The 24,208-nt window shown below is 43.3% G+C and overlaps 1 protein-coding gene across 3 annotated transcripts in view; it reads right to left on the bottom strand.

Moving 5' to 3' along the window:
- ATG2A (autophagy related 2A) overlaps positions 1–24,208 on the bottom strand; it is a 207,209-nt gene that overhangs the window by 85,134 nt on the left and 97,867 nt on the right. For all 3 annotated transcript variants that reach the window (XM_033954151.1, XM_033954153.1, XM_033954152.1), the window contains exons 15-21: positions 20,150–20,414; positions 19,739–19,841; positions 19,244–19,406; positions 13,355–13,497; positions 12,243–12,406; positions 7,946–8,100; positions 7,708–7,858 (exon numbers count right to left, since the gene is read on the bottom strand). In XM_033954151.1, the coding sequence (XP_033810042.1) occupies positions 7,708–7,858; positions 7,946–8,100; positions 12,243–12,406; positions 13,355–13,497; positions 19,244–19,406; positions 19,739–19,841; positions 20,150–20,414 (1,144 nt within the window). The remainder of the gene's footprint in view (positions 1–7,707; positions 7,859–7,945; positions 8,101–12,242; positions 12,407–13,354; positions 13,498–19,243; positions 19,407–19,738; positions 19,842–20,149; positions 20,415–24,208) is intronic.

The following is a 24,208-nucleotide window of genomic DNA, read 5'->3' as shown; positions in this document are numbered from 1 at the left end:
AATCATTAATTGTCCTTGCGATTGTGTTGCATTGTAGGGAATAAGTAACCTATCTATGAATTGTGGTTCATGCGTAGTTAATGTTTTAAATACTAATAGGGAAATTTTGTAAATTATACGTTGGTTGATAGGCAGCCAGTGTGAATCAATAAGGAAAGGAGCGACATGATCAAATTTTTTTCCGTTATGAATAATTTTAACTGCGGTGTTTTGTATTATTTGTAGTCGTTTCTTTTCCTTTTGGGTAATATTCAGCAATAGTGAATTACAATAGTCGAGCTTAGCAATCACTAAAGAATGAATTAAAATATTTAAAGATTTGGGTTCCAAGAATTTCGACACAGATCGAATCATGCGCAAGCGATAAAAACAACTTTTGACAATATTACTGATATGATCGTGGTATGTAAAATTTTGATCAATTGTGACTCCGAGTATTTTTAATGATGATACAAGCTCTATGGGGATATTGTCAATGGAAAATGGGGTTGTTGGCGTTAATCCCGATTTGATAGGAAAAAGTAATGCTTTGGTCTTAATTATGTTTAGAGCTAATCTGTTTTGAAAAAGCCAGTTTTTGATTTTTGAAAGTTTTTGATTGATTAAATGTATTTCAGTTGAATTTTCAGGATTGAGGGGGGTGGATCAATTGAATATCATCCGCGTAGGCGAATGTAGTAAAGCCTAAGGACTGAGCTAGACTTAGTAGAGGAGAAAGAAAGATATTAAAAAGTAAAGGAGACAAAATAGATCCTTGAGGGATACCAAAGTCATGTGAAAAAGAATTAGAGACTGAGTTATTGAAATGAACTATAGATGATCGATTAGATAGAAACGAAGTGAACCATTCTAAAGTTAGATCACATACCCCTATAGTTTTTAGTCTGTTTAGGAGTAGTGAATGATCAATGGTATCAAATGCAGCAGAGAGATCGAGAGAAAAAAGTATGACAGAGTTGTGATGGTTCAAATGATAATTAATGTTGGTTGTTAACCCAATTAATGAATATTCTGTGTTATGATTTTTTCTGAAACCTGTTTGGTTGGGATGTAAAACGTTAGTAGATTCTACAAAATCGGATAGTTGATTAAACACTACTCTTTCAACTATTTTTCCCATAAATGGGATATTGGCAATAGGACGGTAGTTCATAGGGTCGTCAGAGTTTATTTTGCGGTCCTTTATTGAAGGATGAATGATTGCTGTTTTCCATATGGTGGGGAAAGTGCCTGATTTGAGACTTTTCAGTATTAAGGAATGTATAAATGGGCCAAAACAAGAAAAATGTTTTTTTAATATAAAAGGAGATATGATTTCCGATGAAGAGCCTTTTAAATTGATTTTTTGGATAATGTCTTTAATTTCTGTTAAAGAAGGATAGTTAAAAGTAGAACATTTAGAATAAGGAAATTGATGGTCATTTGTAGCGTCTGTTGAAATAACAGGAGAAGGTGATTGAAAAATTTTTCGAATAGTTTTAATTTTATCACAGAAAGTATTAGCTAAGTCTTGTGCTGTCAAATTTAATTGATTGATATCTTTTTGTAAATTGGGAGTAATGGATTTTAAAATAGAATAGAGTATTGATGGATTTTTGGCTTTTATAAAGATTAGTGGACGGGGACCCTTCTGACTATTTGATCTTTTCATCGGTATCCGATGTGCTCTTTCTATCTCCAAAGGAAAAGAACTTTTAAATGGCAAGATCTTTGGGATAAAATTAGTCACAAATTGAATAGGATCATTCTGCTCAATCTCCTCAGGTATCCCAATCAGACGCAAATTATTCCTTCTTTCACGATTTGATAAGTCTTCAAAATCCTTTTTCAACGCCTCTATTTCTCTGTGATCTTTTTTACACACCAGCATCTCTGCCTCAGATTTCTCAGCATGCTTTTCTAACTGCTCAATTTTGAAGTCAACTGCCCGCATTCTATTTGTCAGACTCTCTATTTCCTCCTTCACAACTTTTATATTTTTAGCGTTATCACTTACTATTTCTTTAATTTTCTGAAGTTCATTCATCAAATCACTGTTATCAATTTCTTCCTGAGGCAACGGGACCGCTGTCGGGGATACCGAATCCATTTTTGTTCTTTTTTTACTTCCTGCTCCTGAATTCACCGGATTACTTTTACTAGTTTTACCCGAAGCCATTTCTTACTTCAATTCTCTCTTTTCCTTCACTTTTCACTGCCAAAATCTTAATAAAATTTGCCTGTCACAACAGAGCTAATCCTCTACCCAGCCATCTTCGTGCGCTGCAAAGTTCTAGAATCTACAGACTGAGCTTTTAATATCACCAAAAGATAAGCTGACCCAATCATTTCTTCCAACAGAGAAATAGCTTTATAAGCAGCCTGATTTTTCTTATTGTTACCATAACGAACAAGCACTTTGTCAGATCTGTGAAACTCATTTGTGACTTAAGAGTACTTGTGAGAGATTTTAAACATCTGATAGACAAAGAAAATAAGAATTGCCGCTGCTGGGTCAGACCAGTGGTCCATTGTGCCCAGCAGTCTGCTTCTGCGGCGGCCCTGGGTCAAAGACCAGTGCCCCAAGACCAGTCCTACCTGCGTACATTCCGGTTCAGCAGTAACTTGTCTAATTTTAACTTGAATCCATGGAGGGTATTTTCCCCTATAACAGCCTCCGGAAGAGCGTTCCAGTTTTCCACCATTCTCTGGGTGAAGAAGAACTTCCTTATGTTTGTACGGAATCTATCCCCTTTTAACTTCTGAGAGTGCCTTCTCGTTCTCCCTACCTTGGAGAAGGTGAACAAGATGTCTTTATCTACTAAGTCTATTCCCTTCAGTATCTGAACCCCATATTCGGGAAACTTAATGAATAGATCTCTGTAAGAGAGAGCTTTAAGTTCGGAAACTCTTCTAGCTGAAAAAATTGCCACCAAAAATAGTCTTTAACATAAGGTCTTTGAGAGTGGTTTCAAAAGGCTCTCGCAGAAGGCATTTAAGCACAAGGTTTTGTACACTGCTTAGACAACCTTTTTAAGCGGTATATCAAAATTTAAATAAAACTTGAAAACTTGATTCCAGTTTGGGCAAATCAGTCAAAGAGGAGGACGTACCGGTACTCTTTAGACTCCTTTGAGAAAAATCACACCTGGATGAGCCACTAAAGAAAAGTTCTCCAAATGACCCCTAAAACAAAGCAAAGCTACTACCTGAACTTTCAAGGAAAAAAAGGCATGGGAGTTCTTTACCACAGAACAGCACAGAATACTGCAGTCTACTTCTAACAGGACTTCTGCTGAACTGCCTCTCCTACCTCCAATCTGTACAAAACTCTACTGCACAACTTATCTTCTGCCAACCTCGCTACACTCACCTCACCCCCAACTCAAAGCACTTCACTGGCTCCCTATCCGTCTTCACATATAGTTCAAACTCCAACTACTAACCTACAAGTAGCTTTGTTCTGGAGCCCCTCTTCTTATACACCTCCCCGAGAACTCCGTTCCTCATACAAATCGGTTTTATCTGTACCCTTCTTCTCCACTTCCAATTCCAGACCATTCCTTTCAGCTTGCTGCCCTGTTTGCCTGGAATAAACTACCTGAGCCCATCCACCACATTCCTTCCCTTATTCAAAGGTAGACTCAAAGCCCACCTTTTTTGAGACAGCCTTCAACGCGTAACCCTACTCCCTTCTACTCACCATCCTAGCCAGCAGTTTAACCATCTCCTCTAACTGTAACTCCTACCCTAGCATCCTGTTTGTTTGTCTTAATTGTTTAGCTTGTAAGCTCATTTGAGCAGGGACTGCCTCCTTTGTGACAGCGTTGCATATGTCTGGTAGCGCTCTAGAAATAGGTCTATAATTTGCCTGTGAAGCTTCTGTTTGCGTGCCTCTGGAAGAAAGACTTGGCCTTCTGCCATGCTGAACAAGACCCCCAGATATTCCAGGGACTGTGTTGGAACAAGTTGGCTCTTTCAAAAGTTCACAATCCATTCTAGGCTCTGTAATGCCTCCACAACTGCCGCTACCACCTTCTGTCCTGTTTGGAATGGGGCTCTGAAGAGCCAATCGTCCAAGTATGGGTGCACTTGCCAAACCACTCTGCAGAGATGAGCGGCCACCATCACCATAACCTTGGAAAAAGTTCAGGGTGCTGTTGCCAGGCCAAAGTGAAGCGCAGAGAATTGATAGCGATTCTCCAACATATGGAATCTCAGGAACTCTCTGTGTTCCAGAAAGATTGGGATGTGCAGGAAATCTGTCAAATCTAGGGTGGCCAGAAACTCTCCTGCTCCACTGCTGCAATGATGAACTGAACAGTCTCCATCTGGAACCAAGGACTCTTAGGGACACATTGATATGTTTGATATCCAAGATGGGCCTCCACTCTTTTGAGCCTTTCTTGGACACAACAAAGTATATGGATGCAGGGACTGTTCTATAGTTTAAATATCCAGCAGCTTTCATAACGTTGCCTGGACCTTTTCTGTATTCTCTGGCCAGCCTATTAGCGAATCCACAAACCAGTTAGAGGGAGTATGCAAACTCTATCTTATAACCCTCTCTGATCATCTCCAGGATCCATAGATTGGACATTGTTCCCAGGCCTCCAGGTAGTCTAAGAGCCAACCTCCAAAAGGAACAGCTTGAGAGCTGGCATTAGTGAGGCTTTTTGGGTGCCACTGTGGAGCAGGAACCTGATCCTCCCGTGCCTGTAGAATTTCTGTCTGGAACCATGAAAGGCTCTCTGGGTAGAAGCTCCTGTTGAGTACAGGCGAGAGTGGCAGGACCCACAAAAGGACACCCCGCTCTGGCCTCTAGCTGCTCGGAGTCTGCTACCTGGTAAAGATCTTGGTCTGTGATCTTGTACACTGGCTATGAGATCATCTAGGCCAGGGTAGTCAAAGTCCCTCCTCGAGGGCCGCAATCCAGTTGGGTTTTCAGGATTTCCCCAATGAATATGCATTGAAATCAGTGCATGCAAATAGATTTTATGCATATTCATTTGGGAAATCCTGAAAACTCAACTGGATTGTGGTCCTCAAGGAGGGACTTTGACACTCCTGATCTAGGCCCTTGGAAAACAGCATCTGTCCCTTGAACGGGAGCCTGCTCAGCATTGCTTTAAGGTCAAATCACCCACCCATTGCCTGATCCAAACATATGACAGGTGGAGATTGAAAATGCTAAGACTTTCCCCTGACTCTGATGATATCATAGAGTGCATCCACTACATAGTCTATTGCAGCTAACACAAGCTGTGGCAGGGGCTCAGACTTCGTCAGGTTCTGATTTCATAGCCTGGCATGACAGGCACATGCCACAAAGGAGGCCAAGGCTGCAGTCTTAATTCATAATGCTAGAGCCTCAAACTGCTTCCTGAGGACCATATCCACTGTGCAGTCCTGTAGATCCTTTAAGACCATGCCTTCCTCACTGGGTAGGGAAGTGTGTTTGGTCACTTGGTCAACCAGGGAATCTACCTTTGGCAGAGCAAACATTTGCTGGAATTCCTGATCCACGGGATACAATTTAGCCTTGATTTTAGCCACCCTCAGGGAGCCCTTGGGGGGTCTCCAAGAGCTCTGTGACTAGGATTCTCATGTCCGGATGCCACAAAAAACCCCCAAAAAAACAAAAGACATGGATTGAGCCTGGACCCACTCAGAAGAGCTCACTTGGAGGACGAGGTTTGCGAAGGATCTATCTTTAGTATATTGGTAAGTAGCACATTAGGAAAAATTAATTGCTAGAAAGGGCCATCATCTATGGCCAGTGGACAACCTTAGATGCTGAAAAGTAAAAGGTTTGCTTGAATACAATGTTCTGACAGAATATTATCAAGCTCATTAATGATAGTACCTGTGATATAGTGTCCAGAAAGAGGTGTTTTTGGTACCAAAACGCTGCCACTTCGGCCATCTTGGTTTTTCCAATTTTTTTTATGAGAACATGATCTTTCAGTTGGCTCTGTATGTTTACTAATAAGAATATGCTTTTTATTCAGTGGATTTTTATATATGTTCAATTCATTATTAATGTATTTACATTGTGTAAAATGCAATCTTTATCATTTTTCTAAATGTATAAACTTATACAGACGCAAGCTACTTGCCAAAACATGGGCTGTGTCTTGTCATGAGAATATAGATCATCTTGGTCCTTGTTCTTCAGGCCGATTGTGGGGTTTTTTTTTTTTAGTTGTAAAATACTTTTGGCCATGATGAGATGTCAACAAGATGACTACCCTATTCTGGTAGTGAGAAATTTCAAAGGGGTATGGGCGTTGTCTGGACAGGCTGAAAATTTGTGTGTGCTCCCATGCTTACAAACGGAGAATAGATGTTCTGTACATTTAACCAAAATGTCACCATCAGGTTTTGAATCAGCTCAGCAGCATACACAGATTTTTTTTAAGTGTTTATTTTGGCCAGAGCTTTACAGGAGGATTAAAGGAATAACTCTCCTTAATCCTCCATCTTTAAAAAATGTCCACCTCTAAATGTTAGCAAAGTAAAACTTGATGTTTTGCTAGTTAACTGGTGAACCTTATAACTATGGAAGTTGCAAAACTGCTGCTTCCATATATGTACCGGCACGTCTATGGGCATGCTGCAGAGTTGATGCCACTTTTTTTGTACATGTTCATATTTGCATAATGGCTGCACTGGCTGTATTCAACCAAAAATGACTCAGATAATATGTGAAAACACTTTCACTGTAAATGATGCAAAATATCAAGTGTTACACTCTCAGAACAGTACAGGCTTTGTAGCAATTTGAAAAAGCCTCAGACAAGGGCCCTCCTACCTCCACTTAACATTGCACTCATTCTGCACTTTATCACGTTTTGGAATACCTTTTAACTTTTTTATTGTCAGTCTGTTCAGCAAATCACGTTATTGCAACAGCGTCTTAGTATTGACGAGTTGCCACTTCCGGGTATGACGTCATTATACCGGGAGTGTTCGAATTCAGCGCGAGTCCTGAGGAGCCATCTTTGGATGCAGGAGACGCGTTCAGTGTTCCATTTAAAAGGTATGTCTTGTTGGTTTTTACTTAAGCTTTTGAAGATGTTGATTGGAATACCAAATAATATTTTTAATTATATGTTTTTCTTGGTTCCAGTCTGATCGGACGTGTTACACCCTGAGGCAGCAGACTTGTGAAACGCTGGCCACCGTTGGTGTACCGATTAGCTGAAGATAAGTTGAAAAGATTTTTCTCCTATCTTTTTACGTCTTCTATAAGAGCTTTTTTCAAACTTAACGAAGGTTTTATGCCAATGAGGTGACTGCTCAACCACCTTTGAAACCACATTTATGGAGGAGAGAAGGCACTTGTCTGAGGCTTTTACCTTCTTTTTCTAACTGCTACAAAGCCTGTACTGTTCTGATAGTGTACCACTTGATATTTTACATCATTTACAGTGAAAGTGTTTTCACATATGCACTGGCTGTATTTCCAGCAAATACACATGCACTGCTGCATATTCTTCTATGTATTTTATAAAATGCATCACATTCAGTAGAAACTCTTGTGAAATACAGACGGAACAGATTGACTCAGTCAGGATGGATCAATTATGATCTCACTGAGCTGTGTAAAATGGGCCTTGGCATGTGACTGAAAATTTGCATAAAGAGAAATGACTAAAAGGCATCTGTTTATCTTAATGTTCTAGAGCTACTTTTGTGTTGTTTTGGGGCACTAGAAGTATATACCTTTATGGTACAGAACTATTTTCTCAGATTCCAGGCAGAGGTAGCCAAGGTCCTCCTGACCCTTGTGTTTGGAGACGCTGAAAATTGTTCCACTGTGCACATCTAAGACAATTTCTCCATGGGAGCCGTCTAGTCTCTTGCCATTTTCGCCCTGAAGAAATGAAAATGATAGACCTCAGCTGACAATGATCTGCAAGGATGCGCCCGATCTCCCACCAAAGTGCACCGGGTAATTCACCTTGGCTTCACAAAGTGCTGTGAGACGTCCCTTCCCAATGTTCACCACAGCACAGAAAAAGCTCTGAGCTTGCTGGCAGCGCTGCGCTGCCTTCTTTCGTGCCGCTGCCTCATCCGTGGAATAAAAGTGTGAATCGTCATCCTCAGAGTCAGAGTCTACAGAAGGACAAAAAAAAAAAATCATGATGTGGAAGTGGGAAGGAGTAGATACAAATATTAAATGCTTTAAATGTTTATATCATTTTATGGTACTTGTTGAACATTGCTTTGAATCAGATTGCAATATCAAGAAACACATTAAAGAATGGGTGTCAGAGGCAGAAGGGGAGGGGGAGGGGCAGGGATCAGAAACACATTAAAGAAGGTTTTGTAGGAGCCAGTCCTACCTAAGCAACCAAAAATCACTAGCTTTCAGTTCTGAACATGGATTTGTATTTGAGATTTAGTTACTCACCTTTCAAAACCAAAGTTCAATGTGAATTACAAGTTCAGGTAGACAAGGGTAGTTACTCACCTATAACAAGTGTTCTCCTAGGACAACAGGATGAATATTCTTACTGCTGGGTGATGTCAGCAAATGGAGCCCAGAGTGATAAGCGCTCCCCAGTTTTCTTTCTAGAAAGATTTGGGAGCATCCCATCATGCATCTTTCCACCCACCGTCGTCATGTGGAACCAGCTCAGTCTAACATAACAGCTGATAGAATTAAACTTCAAAGGGAAGGGGGCAAGGAAATGATAATATATTTATTCTGTTAGCCCCAGAGAACACCTGCTACAGGCGAGTTCCTTCATATTCTCCAAAAACAAGCAGTATGAGGATATTCTTACTGTTGGGATTCCCCTGCCTTAAATACAAGTTTCATTTAAAATTTGATATACCGCTTAAAAAAATTGTCTAAGCGGTGTACAAGGTCATAACTATTCAAGGGGGGAACACACTAAAATAATAAGATATAAATTGACATATTGAAACAAAAGGGATAGGGGGAGAAGTACAATTTTAAATAGGAGAGAGAGACGGAAAAGGTCAGCACAGAAGAAGAGGGATATGCTCTTCCTTCTTCCTACGGTCAGGCGTCTACTTATAATATGCGTCCTTTAAAAGGAAGGTCTTTAGGTTAGTTTTAAATGTGTCCATAGGCATTTCCTCCTGGAGATGTGAGGGCAAGAGAAAATCTTCTTTCTGGTGGTATCGTAGATAGAGCCAAGGCCTGCAAGCCAATTAACAATAATGAACAGCAGAAACATATATTTGTTTTCTATTTTTTGACAGCCTGGAACAAAAAACAAATGGATGTAAGAGCGGACTTGGATTCTATACCCCAAATAAATTCTGAGGGTAATATGAACAAACTAGCTATTGCACTGGGAATCTTGTTCTAGACAGTGACGAGAGGTAAAGCTGTGGAACAGAGACCATGTTGCAGTTCTGTAGATTTCTTCAATAGCGGTTGACCTCAAGTGTGCTACTGACACAACCAAGGCTCTGACATTATGTGCAGTGACATTACCTTCCAGAATCAACATAGCCCAGCATAGGTGAAGGTAATGCAGACTCTGAACCACTGCAAAAGAGTGGATTAGCCAATAGCAGCCCCCCCAAACTGTTGGGCTCAACAGAAGCAAAAAGCTGGCCGGACTGTCTAGGTCTTTATTCTGCTCCAGACTGAAGGCCAAGACTCTCTTGCAATCCAGAGCATACAGTGCACTTTCACGTTGATGGTCAAATGGTCTGGGGAAAAATGTTGGCAGAACAATTGATGGGTTAAGCTGTACCTCCAACACCACTTTAGGAGCTCAGTTGTAGTCACATCCTTTGAAGTCATCAGGGTAGTATCAGTGACTTGGCCCCAGCTCAATGGAGGCTGTTGTGCCACATCCTGTTCCTAGGAAAGTAAATGGTCCTCATATCGGGGGCATGATTTTGATGCCTCAGTACTCTTGATGCTGCGCATTGAAGAGGACTGATGGTGATGCATGGCATTGGATTCCCTCAGTGTTGACGAGGACGACCATAAATCCTTTGCCCTTGGGAGAGGATCAAAAGATGCCCAGTATCCTATACAGCTCCTGAAGCCACAGAGACTGATACCTCTGACGTCAAAGTCAATGGACTGGACTTATTGGCACGACTGCTTTTCATGACCTTTAACACCTCTGCTTAACATCTATTAACAAAGTTTACAAGAGGAATGATTATGAATGGACTTCAGGCACTGATTATGGCGTCTATAAGGGATAAGGTTCTGCTGACCCAGGTGCATTTGTTTAAAATTACTGAAGGCTTCTGGAACATGGTAGGAAAAAAACCCCCAAAACCCCCCAAAAAGTCGCCAAGGTGAAATCAAACGGCTCAATGGTGAAAAGGTTTCCGACAGGATGTCTGATGACTAAAAAGACCTGGTGGGCTGTGGAAAACAAAGAAAACTTGGACGTACTGAAGAAACCCGACTAAATATTAAAAAAGGGGAAGGGGAGAGGAACAAGAACAATGGCCCTTTGTAAGCAGTTACACACAAAGAAAAACAAACACTGCAAACTGTGATGAAGGAACACACAAGATGTGAGCTGTGTGGGAGAAAGGTGAAGAGTGGCCACACTGCTCTGTGGAGCAGGAAAATATGAGTAAGATGCTCTGAAACGCTTCTAAAAAGAACACTGGGCAGTGCTTACCACACTGTTGGATGATGCCACCCAACAGTAACAATATCCTCATCCTGCTTATCTTCAGATAGATAAAGTTATTTTCCTGTCAAAGTGCACTTACAGTACAATCTAAGTTGTACCTGAGACAATGGAGGGGGAAGTGACTTTCTCAAAGTCAGTGGTGTAGCAGCCAATTTAGGGTTGGTCTCTCTCTTTTCCTCCTTTACTACTATATTCTCATAGTTTAGAGATTCCATATAGAGCAGTGGTCTCAAACTCAAACCCTTTGCAGGGCCACATTTTGGATTTGTAGGTACTTGGAGGGCCTCAGAAAAAATAGTTAATGTCTTATTAAATGACAATTTTACATGAGGTAAAACGCTTTATAGTTTATAAATCTTTCCTTTTGGCTAAGACTTAATAATAATATTGCCATTTATAGCTAAAGAGACATATGATCAAGAAACTGTTTTATTTTACTTTTGTGATTATGATAAACATACCCAGGGCTTCAAAATAGTACCTAACTAACTAACTACTATTACTTATTATCATTTCTATAATGCTGCTAGACATACACAGCACAGTACATTAAACATTCAAAAGTCAGTCCCTGCTCAGTAGAGCTTACAATCTAATCAGACAAACAGGACAATATGACTAAGTACTTAATGTTTCATTAAATAGAGTTTTTAAGTAGAATTAAAAATGCTCAAGTACTTAAAAATTCTGATTTAGTGAAACATTAAGTAGAAACAAATAAAATGTTCATTTTTTTGCTTTTAAATAAAGTAACTAATAGCAATTCATTTTCTTCCTTGGAAGAATAATTTTAAAATGTAAACAACATAATACCACAAGTTTAGTTAAATCAACATCTACAGCAAATTATGGTTTAATATTTTAATCCTTGCTATAAATTGACAAGTTCTTATTTATTTGTTTGAACAGAGACATGCAAAGTCTAGGTGCTCCCTTCCCACCCCCACAGCCCATGCAGCCTCTCTCTTTTCTTTTCCTCCTTCCCTCCCCAAACTCGTGCAACCTCTCACATTCCCTCCCTCCCTTCCCACCCACCCCCAGCCCATGCAGCTTCTCTTTCCTTCCCTTCCCAACCCCCCAGCCCGTGCAGCCTCATTTTTCTGGCTGCCGTCAGTGGGTCCTACACACTGTTGGCGGTTGACCCAGAAGCCTTCCTTCTAACATGTAATGAAAAAAGCATCAGAGGGAAGGCTTCTGGGCCAGCTGCCGGCAACATCGGTCTGTAGCTGTTGGGTGGACAGACCTGAGCCTAAACTGGGTGGGCCAAACCCGTCTAGGCCCGCCTGTGGCTATGCCCCTGCCCAAAGTCATAACGCATGTCATTGGGAGAAGCATCATTTGAACCCTGGGTTTCCTGGTTTTCAGCATCCTGCTCTAGCAACTAGGCTATCCTTCATTCACCAACAACACATCTAGCAACTTAGATTGTGAGCCCACCAGGGACAGAAGAAGTACTTGCAAAGAATGTGTACAGTGCTGTGTATGTCTAGTAGCACTATAGAAATGATTAGTAGTAGTAGCAGCAGCAGCATGCCCACAGCTGATGGCCTTGTGGCCTGCCTCCCCATCTCTTCTCTGTACAAAGCTCCAAGGTCCGCCCTCGCTTACCTAGCTTAAAGGCAGACTTGCACATCTGGAAATTCTCCTGCTGGTAAGTGGATCCAAACATTTTGCCAGGGAAGAAGGTGCTGACTGGCACAGTGCCAGAGAAAGAGACAGTGCTGCCAGAGAAAGGGTCAGCAGGCTCCCACATCAAGAGGTCATTGTTTATCCTATAAGAAGAAAGACAGTGTCAGAGAGCAGGAGGAGCTATACACTAGTAAAGGTGGGTGGTACTGGCGATAGTGCATGTGTACTGGAGCTGCAGGGGGTTTTACATTCCAAGAGTGAAGTACACTGTTGGGGGAAGGCTGTGTATTGGTGTAGTTGGGAGTAATAAAGACAGTAGTATAGTACACTGGCACAGGGGCTGGCAAAGCCAGCCCTGCTAGGCATCCAGGGAGGCAAAGTTGAGGGGGAAAGAGCAGTGGTGCACTGTGACTGGCAGAATAGTAACAACATGCAAAAGTCACAGTCAGCACGGTGATGGGCCAATGAGCAACTACATGTACTCAAGGCCTACTATATTGCACCCTTCTGACAAAGGTTTGTGCTCTACTAGGCAGGAAACAGCAGGCTTTGAGCACAGGCACATGCTCAATGGCCCAATGCTATGGGCACTACTTTTGAAGCTGCATGATGGCTGGGTGGAAGCAGCAGACTAAGGGATGAACTGGGTCTTGTAAAGGGAAAAAGGGAGAAGATGCTTGACACTGGGAGAAGGGGAAGAGAAAGGAAGGTGAAGATGCTGGACACTTGGGGGGGATTGGGGTCTTGAGCTGCCCAGAGTGAGGGAGTGGAGGGCCAGCCCTGGGGGCAGTGGTGTTACTGTGTGTGCGCATTCATGCAACAGGAGAGAAGTGAGATTTGTGGAGGTTGACCATGCATATACTTGTGAAGCAAGGGTTGCTGAAGAGTAGGAGGAGGTAACACTGACAGAGATGTGGGGGGTATTGTACATGTGTGATCTGCTGCAGGGGAGGGCACATTGGCAGCAAGGAGGTTATGTGTGCACATGCAAGTGTATACACTTGTGCAACAGGGGACACTGCAGAATAGGAGTGAGATACCCTAGCAGAGGGATGAGGATGTTGATGTGTGAATTTGTGGGTTTTACATACCTATTATAGATGCTCTCATAGAACTCCTTGCTAGGAAGGAAGATGTGTGCGCAGGGAAAGGTCACCTCCAGTGTGTACTGAGACATGGCCACTGTGGCTGCCTGGAACTCAGCCATCTCCTCAGGGTCTCCTGGGATCACCATCTGGAAAAAGCAGAGCAGAGAAGTAGTTGTGACAACAGAGAGCATGATATTGCACAAAGTAGCCATGAAGGAAAACCCTTGACAATAAAAGCAAATACCTGCCCTTGCTACTCCACAAATCCTTCCATTCCCAACTCTGAAATGGCCTTTCAAGATTTATAAAAAGTAAAATATGGGAATACAGAAATAGGTTTTCACACTCCTGGCAAGTCAGCAGTATCTGTGCATAGCATTCTGTTTCTTGGGCTCACCTACGTCCACTCACATTGTTTTTGCTGTTAACTGAAGGGAGTGGCAGGAAGAGGTCAGGAAAAAGGTGACATTTTTCTTACTTGTTAACTTCCTTTCTCGAGTCCCTTTGGACCAGTCCCCACCAGCAGATTGTTTTTCCTGACCAGCAGATGAAGGTAAAGAAAGAACAGAGAAGTTCCAGTGGCATCACTGGTACAACAGCAAGTGCAGCCTTGAGCTAGTCAGAACTAAGCAGAACTAAGACCCCAACAAGAAGATCCTCTGAAAACTCTCAAAATGAATTAAATGAAACAAATGACATTATCTTCACTCTCCATAAAGAGTACAGAACAGGACTGCTGAACTCAAAACAGGTGTTCAGCTATTGTGAAGAAGTGTCAATCGGCACGTAAATGGCAGAGATCACATGATATCGATGATTTGAAAAGTTATAAATTGCACCTAATGGAATATGTAGCCTTGTGTGAACAAAAAAAAGGTGAATACAATAAGCAGAGAGTACACACAGTGATGGATAGACCAAGAGTATTATGAAGATTTTTGTGAGTGGATATGAGCAGAAAGACTTGATACAAGGGTCAAATGCCACTGATTTTGCAGAGTACTTAGGAGTTAAATTCAGATGATTGACCAGCAGGTAAGATGATTTGTGGAGTTTGAGGAGGAAGACAGGGCAAATGTGAATGAATTGGAAGGATGAGATGGAGTTAAGAATTTTGAATGAGGGTGAAGTAAGAAAGATTGTAAAGAAGCTTCTGAGAAAATTAAAGAGTCATGGGATAGGTGACAAAGTTCAGTTGTGGATTAGGAATTGGTTATCGGATAGAAAACAGAGGGTAGGGTTAAATAGTCATTTTTCTTAATGGAGGAGAGTAAACGGTGGAGTGCCGCAGGGGTCTGTACTGGGACTGGTGCTATTTAACTTATTTATAAATGATCTGGAAATAGGAACGAAGAGTGAGGTGATTAAATTTGCAGATGACACTAAACTGTTCAAAGTCGTTAAAACACATGCGGATTGTGAAAAATTGCAGGCGGACCTTAGGAAATTGGAAGACAGGGCATCCAAGTGGCAGATGAAATTTAATGTAGACAAATGTAAAGTGATGCACATTGGGAAGAATAACCTGAATCACAGTTACTGGATGCTAGGGTCCACCTTGGGAGTTAGCGCCCAAGAAAAGGATCTGGGTGTCATTGTAGACAATACGATGAAATCTTCCGCCCAATGTGTTGCGGTGGCCAAAAAAGCAAACAGGATGCTGGGAATTATTAAAAAAGGGATGGTTAACAAAACTAAGAATGTCATAATGCCCCTGTATCGCTCCATGGTACGACCTCATTTGGAGTATTGTGTTCAATTCTGATCTCCTTATCTCAAGAAAGATATAATGGCGCTAAAAAAGGTTCAAAGAAGAGCGACCAAGATGGTAAAGGGGATGGAACTTCTCTCATATGAGGAAAGACTAAAACGGTTAGGGATCTTCAGCTTGGAAAAGAGACGGCTGAGAGGAGATACGGGTACAAGTCTACAAAATCCAGAACGGGTACAAGTGGATCGATTTTTCACTCCGTCAAAAATTACAAAGACTAGGGGACACTCGATGAAGTTACAGGGAATAAGCTTAAAACCAATAAGAGGAAATTTTTTTTTTCACTCAGAGAATAGTTAAGCTCTTGAATGCATTGTCAGAGGATGTGGTAAGAGCGGATAGCGTAGCTGGTTTTAAGAAAGGTTTGGACAAGTTCCTGGAGGAAAAGTCCATAGTCTGTTATTGAGAAAAACATGGGGGAAGCCACTGCTTGCCCTGTATTGATAGCATGGAATACTGCTACACCTTGGGTTTTGGCCAGGTACTAGTAACCTGGATTGGCCACCATGAGAACGGGTTACTGGGCTTGATGGACCATTTGTCTGACCCAGTAAGGCTATTCTTATGTTCTTAGTTTAACACCACTATATACTAGGGAAATTCAAATTACCAAATAGTGATAAACTAACAGCTCTATCACTGATCACCTTAAATAGATAATAATAAATATGATATATATAGTAAAATTTCACTATCAAACTGGCTTCAAAAAGTGTTATTAAGTGAACGCTCAGACCCACAACCTGAACTCTAGTGATTTTTCATGGAGCTAGTTGCAAATGAGATCATAGCAGCATGTTCACTGTCTCTGCCACCTGCTTCTCATTACACCTAAAAACTCTACATAGATAAGACTATGACAGCAGTTTAGAATTTAAGAATGTACCCTGAGCAGTTGCAGAGTTGAATTTTTGCCACCATGCAATACAGATAAGTAACAATCTTCTTATCTATGTTGACTACAATTGTTAAGAAATTCGGTATATCAAATAAACTAACTGTACTCCAGGACCGAACTGAAAAACACTGATCTAAACTACAGACTTTGGGAGTGAAAGGGAAGGCATACGAAGGCTGTTCAAAAAGTATCAGACCTTAATTTTTCTTGCATAAACAAATAAAGCTAGGGAGGCGTGGTTTGGTGCACGTATGTAGGTGACCCTAATGCGCACGCTTGAATTTTTTCCCGCCTACAGAAGCTGTCAGTCGCCGGCAGACCATTGATGAGTGAGGAAATGTAAGTGAGCGCCATCAGATTTTCATTTTTGACAAAATGACAGAAAAAGTTGAACAACGCTACTGCATTAAATTTTGTGTAAAGCTTGGCGATTCCCAATAGGAAATGATGCACAAGATTCAACAGGCCTTTGGGGACGAAGCAATGGGCACCACACATGTGAAGGAGTAGTACAACTGCTTCAGAGATGGCTGCACGTCAGTGGAGAGTGAAGCACGTTTTGGTAGGCCTTCAACATCCAGAAATGAGATTGTCATTGACCAAGTGAGGACCCTAGTGATGTAGGATTGTCGAATCACGATCAGAGAACTTGCAAATGAGGCGAGCATCAGCGTTGGATCCGTTCATTCCATTTTGACTGAGGATTTGGGCTTCAGGAGAATTTCAGTGAAGTTTGTGCCAAAGCTGCTAACAATTGAGCAGAAGAAACTCTGGAGATCGCACAGGACATGCTGGAGATTGTGAACAGTGATCCCAACTTCCTCAGCACAGTGATCACTGGTGATGAGTCCTGGGTTTATGGGTACGACCCATAAACCAAGTTGATGTTATCACAATGGAAGCATTCAACATCCCCGAAGGCAAAAAAAAGCAAGGCAGGTCCGCAGCAATGTCAAAGTCATGCCAACCGTCCTCTTTGACTCCAGTGGTGTGGTTCATCACAAGTATGCACTACACGGCACAACCATCACCAAGGGGTACTACCAAGAGGTTCTGCATCGACCTTCGTAATGCTGTGAGACACAAACAGCTGGACCTGTGGGCAGCGGGCTATTGGCAGCTCCATCACGATATGGAGTTTCCTGGCCAAACACAACACACCTGTGATTCCTCAGGCTCCCTACTCTCTCACCATGGCTCCGTGTGACTTCTGGTTTTTCCCCAAGCTGAAAATGCCCCTGAAAGGGATCAGATTTCAGTCAAGAGAAGGCATCATGCAGAATGCGACAGACCCGTTGTGAGCAATTTCAAAATAAGCATTCCAGCGCTTCTTCTGATAGTGGCAGAACCATTGCAAGAAGAGTGTGGCAGCTCAAGGGGACTACTTTGAAGGATATTAGTATAAGATTGTTGTATTTGAATACAAGTATATTTTATGAATAAAGGTCCGATACTTTTTGAACAGCCCTCGTATGAATGATTTTAGTCATATTTGACAGGGCGATCATTGAAGATGTTGAGTAAAGATGTAATTTCTGAACTAATGAATGTGTGGCCAGGTGTTTCTCAAGGGCCTGCATTGCCAGCCCTTCTTTTTAATATATATTATGGTTTCCATAGGGAAGATTTTTATGAAATTGGATGTTCACTACCAGCTCTATGCTGATGATGGATAGTTTTTCTGTCCTGTGTCTGGATGGGGTGAGAGATTTATTAGATGGTGGAATGAATGTATGAGTGCAGTTGGTCAATGGATGAATGAGAATAAATTAATTTTGAATATTGCTAAGACAGAAGTAATGCTTATATGAAAGAAAATGTTTGGCCTACAGATATGCGATTGGGAGACTGTGTGGTCCCTCTGAAGAAAGAGTTGCACAAGTAGCGCAGTCATCTTTTTTAAGCTGCTTGTTTTGAACAGTTGAAACCATTAGTGTTGCAGTGTGACTTTTGTACTGTATTGCAGTGTTTAGTACTCTGTAAAATCAACTATTGCAATATGTTATACTTGGGTGTGGCAAAATGTAAACTTAAGGTTTTGCAGTTAATTCAGAACGCAGCGGCAAGAGTGTTGACAGGGTGGGTAGAACTATGCATATGACCCCAATTACGAAGCAACTACATTGGTTGCTTGATAATTTGTGGGGTGCAGAATAGTCTTGATAATTCATCAGGTTTTATATGGACAAGCAGCATGGTCATGTCAGCTGCCCAAGTGGGGACCTGGGTTAATGGGAGGTGCATAACGCACCAAAATCACCTCAAGATGGACTGTGGTCCAAACTTCAGGAGACAAAAAAACCCAAGAGACGCAGCACAGGATTCAACCAGCAAGTCATTAGTCATAGCCAGGCACTGTGGAAGTCGGGCCGCATAAACAAACAAACAAACAAAAAAAACAGTTGCACCAGTCCAACCTGTATCATCTGCTGGAGGTAGAGAAATACTGACTAGCTCCTTACTACATTTGCTATCATACTGTGATGTTACCGGAACTTGTCTGTTCTTTCTCTACATCTAACTGCTGGTTGGGGCATACAACCCACTAGTGTTGGCTGGTCTAGCTGGACAAAGAGGAAACTAACTTATCTATAACGGGATTAAAATTGAATGTCAACATAGAGGCTAATTTCATAAAACAAGGCACCTATGAAAGGATATATACACCCTTTTTACCAATATACATTTACAAAATAACCAACCCCTAGACCTCCACCCAGGAAATATGCTGAAATTAGTTTTATTATATAAGGATTTTAGATTGTAAGCCGCCCTGAAGGCAACCCCCAAGGTGAGGGGCAGTAAATTTTTAATAAACTTGAAAATTTGGATATGTGTAGACATTTACATCTGCTCTGAGGCAGGCACAAACAGCCTGCATAGGTTTCTGTGGATACATGCATTATGTTGCAACTCCACTTAAGGAAAACCTAGGTGTATACTGAGGGAAAGTACATACTATGCATCGGGAATATGTATATCCCTAGGTTATTTTAAAAGCACCTGTACATAACACACTGTTTGAAACCATATCCTTACGGGACACAGTTGGACTGAGCCTTTCTGGGAACAGGGGCATTGTAATTGTAATAAAAGGGATACGTTTAGATTGCTCCTTTAAGTCGCCTGGAGAGGCAGTGTGCATCATGAGGTAGGCCATCATTTCCTGCCAGCTGAAGCTGGGCCCTGGTTTTGCTTGCGAGGGGTGAAGGGGGTTTCCAACCTCTTCGGTCTCGTACATGGTCCTCTTGGAGGAGAAGGGGGAGGGCTCCAGCTGTTTCAGCTCGCAGGGGCTCTCTACAGAAGACAGCTCCATCTCCTGACTCTTCTCCAATGTTGTATCCCAGGGAGAAGTGCTGTGAGGAGGCCGGAGGGTCACCGTAATCCTGCCAGAAAGTAATCACCCAAATCACAGAGAAAGCAAGAAAATAAAATGTTGAAAATCCTCTCCACCACAGAACAGGCTCTGCATGGGCAGTGGCAGTGCAAGCTTCCCTCTCACACACACAGAGGCTCATCACAAGACAGGCATAGTAAGAGAATAGTATAAACTCCTCACATGCAATGGTAGTGCAAATTCCCCTCACAGTCCTAAAGAATAGTTATGTTATAGGCAACAGCAGCATAAGCTTCTCACACCCATATCCCCACAAACACCCTCCCCCCTACAGAACACAACAGCAATGTGCTAACAGATAGTACTTCACAGATAACTCACTTTGGAAATAAATATTTCCTCCCTGCTCCTTTGTGTAAAGGGTCAAGGGCTTTGCTGACATGAATGCAAGGAACTGAAGCCTTCTCGCCATCCTCATAAACACCTGGAAGATAACAGCAGGAATTTAAGGGCTGCTATAGTCTCTGAAGCAGGCAGTGAAAACACCACCATTTTTCCCCAGCTCCAAGAACCAGTCAAAATTCATTTGTTTCCCAATAATGATGTGCCCCTGCAAAGTCTCTCCTCTATTGCTCATCTGAATTCTGCCTTCCCACAAGGTTTCCTCCCCATCTGGGGTCCTCCCTTCTGCAAGGCCTCGAGCTGCTATTTGTCCAGGATCTGAAGCGAGGGAAGGGATCCTAGGTCTCTCTATAGAAGCACACAGCCCCTACTGGCCCTCCAGTTTCCTACCATGCAAGTCGCTGAAGGTGAAGTCCAGTTTGGTAGGATTGATGTGGGTTGCTACAGGGGTGGCAGCACTGCTACAGAATTCTGTCTGGAACTCAGCATCAGTGAAGTCCAGTCTCATACATTCCCTGCGGACAGCCTTCTCTGCCCAGGGTCTGCGTGCTGCCTCAGGCCGCAAGTCTGGTATTGGAAACTGAAGCCGCAGGTGAGCCTTAGGTGATGTGACTCGGAGTGTGCTTTGCTGCTCTGGAGCAGGTGGAAAATCCACCTGCAGCAGAAATGGACAAAAACATGAAAGAGTCAAGAATTGAACATCACTCTCCTCTAATTTTGCCCACCAAGCTAACATACATCAAACCTTGCTGGCAAGTTCTTTAGCGACACCTTCTTCGTGAATACAATCAGTGTATAAAGATTTCTTTTGGCCACCTGCATGTGAATGCTGGATGGAACATCCCATCTTCCCAGAGACTGATATTCAAAGATTTGTCCATATCTCATCAAGTTACTTGAATAATCTTGGCCATCCCCACTGATCAGATAAATCTCATCAGGCCCACTGGGAAAATCCACCTGGCGAACACACTACAAGGGTTTTGTATCCATGTACCTTGTGCCTGCATGGGAACAGGTACATAATACACCCTGAAAAATGTAAATCTTCATGCCTATTCTCATGCCTCCAATCTACCACCAAGGAGAGATTAGGTCCTTACCTGCTAATTTTCTTTCTTTTAGACTCTCTAGACTGGTACAGCCTTCACTGATGGGTAATAGCTCACCATGACCAGTGGGTGGAGACTGAGACCAAACTTTTAGTTATAGTACTTAATAGTTGTCCCTCCCTCTATCTAACAGTCTGCCAAATAGCCAAGCAGAACTAAGAAAAGCTAATATAAACAGTAACAACACTCCAAACAACTAATATATAGGAATGCTGTTGGAAAATGCATAGGATAGACCCCTGAAGCAAAATGTCCCCACAGCTCGCCAGCTACGCCAGCCAAGCCACAACCGCAGTTCTTTGATCTCCCCGGCCCTAAAAAAATACTAGAACCCGCAGAAAAAAAAAGCAAAATCTTCACATGCAAAACCCAAAATAACAAATGACAACAGACAGGGTGGAGTGCTGTACCGGTCTGGAGAGTCTAAAAAGAAAGAAAATTAGCAGGTAAGAACCTAATTTCTCCTTCTTTGTCAACCTCTCCAGACCGGTACAGCCTTCACTGATGGGACGTACCAAAGCAGTACCCATCACAGGTGGGACCCCCGAAGGGCCAACACCAGAACACGCTCACCGACCACCGCATCCTGAAATGCTTGAACGTCCACACGGTAATGGCAAACGAAGGAATGCAGAGAAGACCAAACCACAGCTTTATAGATATCCACTGGAGACTCAGCCCAAGAAGCTGCCTGACCCCGAATGGAATGAGCCTTGAGAAAATCCAGAACAGAATTCTTCCGAGGAACATTTGCAGAAGCGATAGTCTCCTTAATCCAAAAAGCAATGGTAGCCTTAGAAGCACCATCCCCCTTAGGAGGACCCACTAAAAGGACAAAGATATGATCCGAATTCCGGAACTCCTGAATCCACTGAACATAACAGCGAAGGACCTGACAGACATCCAACTTGTGCAATTGCTTTCTGCTCCGAAGAGCCCTGCCAACTCCCTAACACCGGGAGGACTACTGACTGATAGACATGAACAGGTGAAACTACCTTTGGTAGAAAAGAATGAACCAACCGTAACACAACACACTCCCTAGTAAACTCCAGAAAGGGAGGCCTACAAGAGAAAGCCTGCAGCTCAGAAACGTGTCTCACAGAAGTAATAGCCACCATAAAGACCGCTTTAAGAGTAAGGCTGCACCGACCGAAGCAATTTGGCCGCTCTCAAAATGCGAACCACACCAGACAGAAATGACAAGCGCCGACCCTGTAGCAATCCGCGAAAAGCGGACAAGGCTGCAAGCTGAACCTGGAGAGAAGACCAGGCCAGGCCCCATTCCAGGCCATCCTGTAAGAACTCCAAGATGTTAGGCAAAGAGGCACGAAAAGGACGCACTCCACGTGCAGCAAACCACTCCTCAAATAGATGCCACACAAGCACATAAGCTCTAGAAGTGGAAAGTTTCCGGGATCCCAAGAGAGTTGAGATCACTTTATCTGAATAGCCTTTCTTATCTAGGCGTTCACGCTCAAGAGCCAAGCCTTAAGACAAAAGGGACCCGGATTGAACATCGGAATGGGACCCCGAGTCAGAAGGTCAGGCAAGAAAGGCAGTGTAAGAGGATCTGTCACGAGATGACGAACCAGATCCACATACTTTGGGCGCCAGGACCAATCGCGTGGCTGGGGTGTTGAGTAATGTGAAGAAGAACTCTGCCCATTATCGGCTTTGGGGGAAATATGTACAGGAGGCCCGCCATCGGCCATGGATATACTAGAGCATCCAGCCTCTCGGCCTGAACATCCCTGCACCGACTGAAGAACCGGAGCATTTTGGCGTTGACACTCATGACATCAGGTCCATGACCGGCTGACTCTAAGTTCACACAATCAACTCGAAAGCTGTGGGACCGAGACATCACTCTCCGAGATCTAGCACGTGCCGACTGAGGAAGTGCCGCCTGGACATTCTCCACTCCTGCTATGTGAGAAGCCAAGATGTACAAAAGATGAGTCTCTGCCCAAGCCATGAGCAGAACCGCCTCCTGCGCCACTAGATGACTCTTGGTGCCCCCTGATGATAGACATAGACCACCACCGTGGCATTGTACGAGAGTACCCAAACTGATTTGCCCGTCAACAAGGCCTGGCAACGCTAGCAACGGCAGTTGCATGGCTCTGGTCTCCAGAATATTGATCGAACAAGATGCCTTCTCCGGAGACCAACTGCCCTGAACCGAGCGACCGAGACACTGAGCTCCCCAACTGAGGAGACCGGCACGTGATAAGAACTGTCCAGACTCTCTTCCTGCACTAGATTGGAAGACCAACTGAGACTGCGACGAACTAACCCCTGAAGAGGAACGGGAGAGTCCAGATCGTGCACCTGGGGTGACCACCACTGAAGGAGACCACGCTGAAGCGGGCACATGTGAGTTCAGGCCCACCGAACCATGTCCAGGGAAGTTTCCATTGACCCTCAGAACCTGGAGAAAACTCTGGGCCCGAGGACAACGGGAAGCTAACAAAAGATGAATCTGCAACTGCAACTTGGCCACGCGGGCCTCCGGCAGGAAGATCTTCCCCAAGCCGGTGTCGAAAAGAACCCCAAGGCACTCCAGGCGCTGAGTTGGAGCCAAACTGCTCTTGGACAGGTTGACTACCCATCCCAGCAACTGCAGGAACTCCACAACCCAAGTCGTAACCTGGGCTCTCTCCAGAAATGCTTTGCCCGGTTCAACCAGTTGTCCAGATACGGGTGAATCAGAATGCCCTCCTTGCGCAAGGCCACTGCCACAACCACATCATTTGGTGAAATCTGAGGAGCTGTGGCCAGACCTAAGGGAAGCGCACAAAATTGATAGTGCCAACCCAAGATCGCAAAGCGAGGGAACCGCTGATGGGAGGCCTGAATTGGAACATGCAAGTAGGCCTCTGTCAGATTGAGAGAGGTCAGAAATTCCCCGGCTGAACCGTCAGAATGACAGATTTCAGGGTCTCCGAGCGAAAAGACGGAACTCGCAGAGCCTTGTTGACCCCTTTCAGGTCCAAGATGGACCAGAAAGTCCCCTTTTTCTTGGGCAGCATGAAGTAAATTGAATATTGGCCGGTGTCCCAATCTGACGGAGGCACATGCACTATCATTTTGAGATCTCACAATGTTTGAAACATCTGGCGAAAAGCTCGCTGCTTCCATGCCACCTGACAAGGAGAAGCGAGAAAATAATCTGGCAACGAGCGGGAAAACTCCAGAGCGTAACGTCCCGAATCACCTCCAGGACCCACTGATCTGATGTGATCTTGGCCCACCCCTGGTAAAAACCTCGCAACTGAGCACCCACCAGAACCAAGGGAGATGCTGGCAAGGAGTCATTGGGCAGGCCAGGGAC

The sequence above is a fragment of the Geotrypetes seraphini genome, chromosome 8 (genome assembly GCF_902459505.1).
Source record: "Geotrypetes seraphini chromosome 8, aGeoSer1.1, whole genome shotgun sequence".
In the NCBI taxonomy this organism is placed as follows: Eukaryota; Metazoa; Chordata; class Amphibia; order Gymnophiona; family Dermophiidae; genus Geotrypetes; species Geotrypetes seraphini.
Note: the sequence above shows the minus strand (reverse complement) of the source record. Positions and strands in the feature narration are given on the sequence as shown.